General features: G+C 35.2%; 1 protein-coding gene across 1 annotated transcript; it reads left to right on the forward strand.

Moving 5' to 3' along the window:
* The first annotated feature begins 240 nt into the window (after positions 1 to 240).
* On the forward strand, positions 241 to 1,983 carry dunk (disrupted underground network). The gene has a single exon (XM_017613062.1). It carries the CDS (start codon positions 772 to 774, stop codon positions 1,690 to 1,692), a length of 921 nt encoding a protein of 306 aa, XP_017468551.1. The 5' UTR covers positions 241 to 771; the 3' UTR covers positions 1,693 to 1,983.
* Positions 1,984 to 9,966: the final 7,983 nt, after the last annotated feature.

Genomic DNA, 9,966 nt, shown 5'->3' on the forward strand with positions numbered 1-9,966 from the left:
AAGGTAAACTGCTGAAAGTCTTCAGCAACAGTGAAATCTTGCCACCGTAAGATATTCAATTTCTTCGAACAAAGCTGTGCGGGAGAATATCCTTCAAAAACAGGCAATATGTAAAGAGGCAAAATTTAAATAGCACACCTATGCAAATAAGTAATTTTCCACGTAAAAATACACATCGCGGATTTTCCCGCGACAATACATAAATAGTTTTTTCACAAACAAAAGAATGCGAAATGATCTTTTGTTCAGCGCGAAAGTGTCCGCGCGAGAGCGCGCACATACAAAGGTAGTCAACTCAAGGTAAACAATACCTTTATTCATTAAAGGTGTCAGCAGCAATACACCGCTATTAAGCAGGTCATCTTACATTTATGTGTGTACACGTGTACTAGATAGTATTTGCAAAGAGCGTAGCTAGCGAGCTGTAAGGATCATGGAAAATTAGTCATGCTTGAAATAGCTGTCGTGGCGACACGCCCGCAAATTTGCAGATTTGGCGAGACAGGTAGACACAGACATATCTAGATTGAGATTGACGCGCGCCAACGACATTGGTAATTATGAAGATTCCTAGATACGGGAGTTTACTACCGGTGAGTGACGAGAACTCTCCTGACTACCTGTGTGCACACACGAAACTCGCTATAAAAGCTGAGCACCTGAGGTAGGGAGTAGCATTCGCAAACGAATAGTTGCAAAACAAACAACTGCTGGAGCAGAAATCGAACTCAAAAAGTGTGAGAATTATTTACGCAAAAAATTCACCACGCAATGGCTACACATAAAAACGCTAGTTATTTCTCCATACCCGTTTTTGATTCTACATCGGAATTTCGTGTCAACACATCGCACTTCTCCCAAGAAGATCTCCTGTTGTTCATTGAAAACTTGGAAATCATACAAAATCTGAAACGTGAAAAACATGAGCGTCGTCAGCGGCGCAAGGAGCAAATACGTGAAACGCGTGCGCTGCTACACGCTCAATTTCAGCCGCCGACATCGGTAACCGCAGTGGGTTGTGCGCCCAGCCCTACATCATCGCTTATAGAGGAACTACAGGAGTTGCATTTTAACGAAGAAACAGCACAAACGAAATCCGAAACTCAAACAGTTACCGCGAATCATACCAACCAGCCGAAACCAAAGCGTCCCATTTCACAACGTCGTTCTTCCGATGAAGATGAGACCTACTTCAGTGATGCTAGCACTAGCCCACGTTCCACGCCGAATGGCCAATCGAAGAAACCACGGCTGCTGTTTACAACACCAACAAAATCATCGAAAGTCAACTCTGGTTCTGATTCCGAAGAATCTGGCGTATTTCCGCTGCCCGAGGTTCTTACGACACCGCCACCAAAACCAATGCGTTACCGCGCAAAACCGATCTTCGAGAAGCCGAAGCGTTCAGCACGTTCACGCATACTCGCTTTGATATTGAGACGCGAATTGACGCATGACAAGCCAAAAGAGAGTGAGGAGCAGTTGAGCGGGTTTATCAAGAAAGCTACCTCAAATCTCAACGTAAGCAAGGATCAATCTGAGGAACGTGACTTACACGAAGTCATCAAGCAGAAATATAAACGTTTTGCAGGTCGTTATATCAGAAAGAAGTTGAAGAATGTCATTGAGGAGGAGGTGAAGGCAAAGGATATGGAAATTTTGGACAAAGCATTGCGCTACATGACTTTGTAAGAGGTTTAGCGTGGAAGCATACGTTTATAGGTGAGCGATTCCAAAGAAATCTCTAAGAGATTACACATGTAAATAACGAGAACCGGTTGATGATTTAAAATATTTGGCATTAAAATGTATGACTGAAATCTTAAGTAAAAGTATTCAGAAATATACGCAGAAGAGGCAGCGCCAAATTATGAAAACAAAACTACTTATTTTATTGTAAGACTAGTTTTAAGCACTAAATTGATTATAATAAAAATTGATTTTAAATAGTAGTTTGTAAGTATGTATATATTTTTATATATCGTACAAGAATCATAATGTAAGAAATAAAAAAACGGACTAACCATCAAAATCATGATTTTTTAAATATGCATAACTTCACAATCTGTTGGATGATAATGAAAACTGTTTACCCTCGCTTTGATGAATAATATTTTTTCGAGAAATTTAGCATGGCAGAATTAAGAAAGTCTGGCTATTTGTTGTAAGGTCGTCTGTTTGGTTTGTCGAAAGGAATGTAAATCTTGATTTGTGGGACTCAGGGATTTTGGAACCGAGGCTATCTTATAAACAACAGACTTAATATTAGAGCGGGTAATGAAGAATAATTCATTTCTTTTGGGTACCACCGACCTGGTCCAATACAAACTTACGTTGGCGAAATTATAAAGAGAGAAGAGACAATTGTCCACTTTCTGTGTCGATATCCAAGTCTACAGACGAAGCGCCTCAAGCACTTTGGTTCACGCTTTTTCAACGGTCTTGGCGAGATAGCAGCGGTGGAACTGTTGGATCTGCTCGGCTTTATTAGAGATAGTAATTGATTCAGCAGAATAATGACTTGAACCTACTCTTTTGTTTATAGGTACGTGTCTCCTCCTGACATTCGCTTAAAGATGGTACTCACAATAAAGAATTATCTCTCCGAGTAAAAGTATGGAATATTCCACACAAGACCCCTTAATCTAACCTACTGAATTATCGTAGGTTTCGTATTTCTCTAAATTATCCTTATGTGAGATGTGGGCGTGGTTATTTTCCGATTTTTTTTAATTTTCAGGCGTTGGATTTTTATCCAGGGTAACAACTATGCCAAACTTAGGAGAACTTAATTGATTTTTCAATTCCTTAGAAGTATTTTTAAACGTTTTTTTTTTCAAATTCCATTACAAGGAGTTGCATGTTGTAATTAGAATTAATTGCGTGCAAGAAATGTAATTGTTTCCAATTCCTTTGAAAGGAATTGATAAAGTAATCAGTTTTTTTTTTGCAATTCAGTTGAAAGGAAAAATAGAACTTTTGCTTTGAATTCCATTCCTGAAAGTAATTTAAAAAACTTATTAAATAATTTATTGATTGTTGAATTTCAATAGCTTTCTTCAATTTCCTAGTTGCTAGCTGCAACTCCAATATGTCCAAATTCCTTGCCATGGAAAAAGAATTTAAAATCTAATCAATTTCTTTGCTGTGGACTGAAAGCATTACTGAGGAATGTAATTGTAGTTGGAATGTAATTTCGTTTACCCAGCTCTCTTTTCCGCCAAGAGTAAATGTCAATTTTGAGTTGATAAGCTTCAGGAGTTACTTAAATATCGCAGTTTTCATATTTCAGCCAAGTACCGCAATATGGAAGGTAAGCGTGGTTATTGTCCAATTTTTTTCATTTTCAATACCATCTGGCCGTTGCTCAATAGAGATACAGGGGCCAATTTTCATTTAGATATCTAAATTTTTACTAGAGTTATCGTGTGCACAGACAAACGGACGGGCGGACAAACGTGGCTTAATCGATTTCTCTTTTCATTCTGAACATTTTCGTATATATGTATCTATATATAAATACATTTAGTTGTCGAAACTAACTTTTTTTTTCTCAGTGTAAATTAGTGCGTTCATATAAAACTTTAACGCATCGGCACAGTTGAGTGTTTTTTGGATGTGAGTATACCTATCCGTTTTCCCAGGATTTTTTTAATGCGATACTGTCATACGGCCATTGTTTAGCTTCCTACATTTTTTTAGCTCAAAGTGTGTGAATTAAACAAAACATCTTTGATTTATGTAACTCCGTCATACTTTTACTTTTAAATTAACTATTTTATGAGCGAGATGTAGTCATAAAATAGTTAAGCANACGTTTTTTTTTTCAAATTCCATTACAAGGAGTTGCATGTTGTAATTAGAATTAATTGCGTGCAAGAAATGTAATTGTTTCCAATTCCTTTGAAAGGAATTGATAAAGTAATCAGTTTTTTTTTTGCAATTCAGTTGAAAGGAAAAATAGAACTTTTGCTTTGAATTCCATTCCTGAAAGTAATTTAAAAAACTTATTAAATAATTTATTGATTGTTGAATTTCAATAGCTTTCTTCAATTTCCTAGTTGCTAGCTGCAACTCCAATATGTCCAAATTCCTTGCCATGGAAAAAGAATTTAAAATCTAATCAATTTCTTTGCTGTGGACTGAAAGCATTACTGAGGAATGTAATTGTAGTTGGAATGTAATTTCGTTTACCCAGCTCTCTTTTCCGCCAAGAGTAAATGTCAATTTTGAGTTGATAAGCTTCAGGAGTTACTTAAATATCGCAGTTTTCATATTTCAGCCAAGTACCGCAATATGGAAGGTAAGCGTGGTTATTGTCCAATTTTTTTCATTTTCAATACCATCTGGCCGTTGCTCAATAGAGATACAGGGGCCAATTTTCATTTAGATATCTAAATTTTTACTAGAGTTATCGTGTGCACAGACAAACGGACGGGCGGACAAACGTGGCTTAATCGATTTCTCTTTTCATTCTGAACATTTTCGTATATATGTATCTATATATAAATACATTTAGTTGTCGAAACTAACTTTTTTTTTCTCAGTGTAAATTAGTGCGTTCATATAAAACTTTAACGCATCGGCACAGTTGAGTGTTTTTTGGATGTGAGTATACCTATCCGTTTTCCCAGGATTTTTTTAATGCGATACTGTCATACGGCCATTGTTTAGCTTCCTACATTTTTTTAGCTCAAAGTGTGTGAATTAAACAAAACATCTTTGATTTATGTAACTCCGTCATACTTTTACTTTTAAATTAACTATTTTATGAGCGAGATGTAGTCATAAAATAGTTAAGCACATTTTCCCTTCTAAAAAAAAATCAATTTCATGCCGTACGCAGCTCTGCTGTTACAATAAAGAGTACCCAAATAAAGAAACAGGTTATTCAGATGGGTTCGATGAACTGGTAATTGCACAACTCGGGTAATCTTCATTAAAATTAATTGCATTACCCAATACCCAAATTTAGCGCCTTGAAGGCAGGGAAATATTTGTAATTGAAGATATAAAGAATTAAGTAGTATTGGGTAAGGCTAAATGTTTGTTAATTTATAATATTTGTATATGAAGATGGAAATAATTTGATATGATGATTACCTTAAAAAGTCATTATATACACTGTTGTTGTTTTTAAGTTCATAAAATACAACCATTATTTACGGATGATGTAAAACAATTTTTAGTCTAATAAATGGCGAAAAGTTGAAATAAAATTTGTTCGGTAAAAAAGTAACAAAAAAGCTCAAAAACCACATATGGGATCGAAATACAAATGGTTTTATTGTATCCTGAAATATGATTTTTTAATAGTTCCTCTAGTTTTCGTTGAAAATTCAACGTTTTATTCGGACTTTCAGAGAATAATTTAGAGAAAAATCCCTACTTTTTAGGCAAAGTTTTGATTTAAAAATTATGTACGGAGTCATGTGCCAATTCTGCAAACCGGTTAACACCATTGAAATCAGCGTACCCAAATTATCTAAAAGAGACACAGTGATATTATAGTTTTCCGTGATATTCAAAGAAACCTGCTGTCCTAAAAGAGGATATGCCAATGCAAGCAGTAATTGTAGATTTTTTTAAGTATTAAATTTGTAAAAAAAAAAAAATGGCATGAAACAAGCCAATAAAGAGTTTCTGAAATTGTATGGCTAGATTACAAAAGTAAATGTAAAGTCTAGCCACGAAATAGCCAAACTCTTTTCGCGAATCAATGACTTGTTCGGATTTATTTATATTCTTATAAATTAATCCCACTGAAATGTTGGCTAGAGTCGCAAGGTATTATGGATTCAATATGAATATATAAATCACGTACATACATACAGTCATGTGAAAATAATAGCGACACAACATTTTGACCGGTTTTGGGTGTTTTTCTTTTGTTTGTTTATTGTTTATTTTTTATTTTTTCTTTATAAAAATACAGCCAATTAACCAGCAAAAACTATATAATACCAAATTTCAAACTATTTACAAAAATAAGAAAAATTCGACAAAATTTTACAACTACAAACTTTTTGTTACGAATTTTAAGAAACATTCTAAGTATGCAGTTTCGTAGCCCATTAAATTATAGCTTAATATCACAGTCTGTTGTTGTTGTATAATTTTGTTGAAATTTTCAAATTTTTCTACAAAGTTCAAAATTTGCACTTATCTGGTTTTTGTTAGATAAAGAGCTGTATTTTTATAAAAAAAATAAACAATAAACAAACAAACAAAAAAATTAATAAAACTGCTCAAAATGTCGCGTCGCTATTATTTTTCACTTGGCTCTATGGCTCTTGGCTCTATGTATGCACCACAAGATGTAGGTTGAGCGTTCTATACTTATCAGCGTGAATTATTGAGCAGCTTTAGGTGAAGCTACGCACTTGTTTACACATGCAATTGGATTAGAAGTGCTTCCATCGCAGCTTTCACATTGAATTGAGTTTCTCGTGTCAACACTGATTTACTTTAAATTGATGCTGCATATTGAAAGCGACACGATACTCACTTGAACTCAAGTGTAGTGCTACATAGAATGTCTGAATAAAAAATTAAAAATAACGCAGAAAAAATCAATTAGCCAAAGATCGATTAGCACTTATGATAAATATCGTTTTGCAAATGGTGTTGTGGAACTCTTTAGCAAAATATTGAAATGGTTCAATGATGCATGGTAATAGCATTGATTAAAGCTTCCCAATACCTTGCAATAAATGTAGGCTCCCAAAGTAAACTCCTTGAGAGCAAAGCGTAATTTTTTAACGAACTTTTGGCTCAATCCGCTGACTTACCTATCGCATGTTTAATAATATAGAGATGGAAATCAAAATTTACGTTTTTAGAGATTTTATCATACAATTAATAAGCTTGAAGAGTAGAATATGTTCAGCCTAACGCTAGGTTTACATATAAGTAGATTATCCGCATTTTCCAGATTAATTCGCTAATCTTTAATTAGAAACAAGTAAGAAAGTCTAAGTTCGGGCGGAGCCGAACATTAAATACCCGGCGCAAGTATTAAATATATGTTTTTTTACCTTTCCGAAACCTTCCGCTAGATGGTAAAAATTTTGAGCAAATTAGCGTCCTTCAATTTCGAAATATTGAAGTTNTCGTCCCTCGTTTATCTGTAATTATAAAATAATCTCAATCATCTTAAACCGATAACTTTTCGTTGTACCGATTATTTTTGCGAAAGAGGGGAGAAATGTCAAATGTGATAGTAAACAAAAATGGACGCTAGCAAAGAAAAGAGGTGTTTAAAGGTAGGTGTTGTAATAAAATAATAAGTTAAAATTTATACTTAAATTGCTTAATATAGCAGAAAAAGTGATCACAACGGCATAGAGAAGAAACTTACCATTTCTTTGAGATGTGGGAATAACCAGCACAACAAATTTGACGGCTAGTAATCTGAGATTTTCCTGTGTAAATGGGGTGATTAACAAACGACCTTTGATTGAGATTCTTTGTATATGTAAGTAAACATAGTTTAACAGATTCCTTAACTTCCTAAAAATGGCGAAGATAGGTGTATTTCCATCTGTGTTTTGGTATACCAACTATTCGAGAAATAAGTAATTCTGTATATTATTAAACGTGCGATATGTTGTCACAATTTGGATCTGAGTTTTACGATTGTTCTTCGGGTCTTTATGGTTGGTTTTTCCTCCGAACCACACTTTCTCCGATTGCTATAAGTTTTAAGAATTCTATACATGATCGAAATCGGAACATTTTAAAGCTTAAAGTTGTCCATTATATACTTTTTAATGAGCAATTATGATTTTCGCAATATTTTACAGCCGACGTACGAACATCTTTTTGCTTGGAACACATTTTTAAACTAGCAAGATTTAGTACAATTCACTAAAGTATATCAAACTGATGTACGATTATCAAAGAAATGGGTCTGACCTCAGCCTACTCCGTCATTGCTACTACCACCTTTTTTATTATTACCTCGCTTTTATTAGCTCGGGATGTAACTATGTAATATTAATGCGCCTAAAAGATGCAGCGATTTCCATTCTCAAGTTACATACCTGACGACAGTACGAATGGGAATTGCTTTAAACTTCAATTTTAAAGTAACCTGATGACAGTACGAATGGAAAATTTTAATAGCGAGGTTTAAGTTTTTTAAACTATAGTTTTATTATGTGTTCAACATTATTCTCATTTTTTTGTCAACACCCGTTATGGATCTGTAACTTCGGAGTAAACTCTTTAATAGCAGGTAACTTAACCTTACCTGACCTGAGTTAAAGTAAATAATCAAACTGTATCTGCCCTTTATACTTCTCTGATTTGTTCTCTAAACTTAGCTTCCTCTTATTTGGCAATACAACCGTTTGTCGGTTTAGGCCGATACGAAAAAGCTTCTCCAATTACCTTTCCTGTACGAATTTCCGCCAGTTGCTCATCCCGACTGCAGACAGGTCCAGCCATGGGTGCCGAGTCAAAGGATATTTTCACTGAAGTGCCGTTGTCCATGCGTACATGGCCAAGCCAGCGTAGTCGTTGTTTGTTTTTATGGGCTTAACTATGTCCAAGATCAACGCGAACTCTTAGCCACTTGCAACTTGCACTTTATTATACTAAAATTTAATTGTCTATACAACTGCAAACTGCCCACAATTTTTCTTAAACCAAAAACAAATAAAAAATATTTTGGTGAACATTTTTGTATAACATTTCATCTTATTTATTTATTTTTTTTTTCTTTCATTTGGAAAACCCTACAATTGTTTTCAAGTAGTTTTTATTATAAACTCAAATCCAAGAAGTCGCACGAGAGTGATCGCTTGGGCTAAAAGCTCGTTTGGTCTCAAACGACTCCAAGAGGTCCTTCTCAATTTGAATAGAGTGGAAGATTGCGCTCAAGGTCCATCTACATAGTCGTATTTCGTGCTACCAAAAGCGGCTTTAAAATCGACCACAAAATGGCGTGTGTCGATTTATGGCTGGCTTTTAGTTGAATAGAACGGTTTTATACCGAATGGCTCCCAACGATTTTGAAGATTTTGGCTTAAGCATTCTTATACCGCTGCCATAGCTGTTGTGAGGGAAAGTATTGGGCTAGTTTCCACGTATTTCTTTCTATGCGATTATCACTTTCTTTAATTTCCTATTTTATAGTAAATAAATTAAATTATAGCAAGCAAGTCGTTTCATCATCAGATAAAAGCTTTTGTAAAACCTCAACTTTCCCTAAAGTTTACTAAGCTTTTCTCCATGTCTCTGACATTTACTACATTTTTTACTTTCGTGCTATCCTCAACAATCCTGTGCTTTGGCTTGCTTTCAATTCATACACATCCCTTTTGACACTAAAAAAGCTTTGACTTAGAGAGCGTTCCTCTCCCTCTTTTTTTTCCTCTGTCTCTCTATATCTGATTTTCCACAATCCACACAAACAGCCGACTGTTGCTTTCGCTATTGATTGCTCATTTCATGGATGCGCCCCAGAGTAAATTGCATAGAGGACGTCGCTTACGTTGCGTGTACAAGTATTTGTGTGGCACATAGAAAGCTTCCTGTATTCAGCATGTGCAAGTTTACCTTACTTGTTGTTGTTGTTGGTTTTGTTCCTTTTTTATACCATTGTGCTCTACTATACCTTGTTTTCCTCTACCAAAGCAGCAAAACGGCTGCCAACAAATTTGAGACGGCCAGGCCAACAAATTTCATCGTATGCGCTTTTTGAGGAAATGCTCAATGTACGACGGGTATATTTAGTGTTTCGGTGATATGTGTGTCCTTATTGTAGGCTAGTGTTTGTTTGTTTGTGTGCCAATACGTTTACTCTTTAAGGTTTTTCCTAGATGCATATACATTTTCCTTTTTTGTTTTCCTTACTAAATTTTGTGCGGATGTGCGTGTGTGTGTGTGTGTGTGTGCTCCATATCCTGCACACACACACACACACACACACCCTCACACAGACTTCGCTTGGCTTTTACT

This window comes from Rhagoletis zephyria, unplaced genomic scaffold, assembly GCF_001687245.7.
Source record: "Rhagoletis zephyria isolate East Lansing unplaced genomic scaffold, Rhagoletis_zephyria_1.1 Rzeph_scaffold_00604, whole genome shotgun sequence".
In the NCBI taxonomy this organism is placed as follows: Eukaryota; Metazoa; Arthropoda; class Insecta; order Diptera; family Tephritidae; genus Rhagoletis; species Rhagoletis zephyria.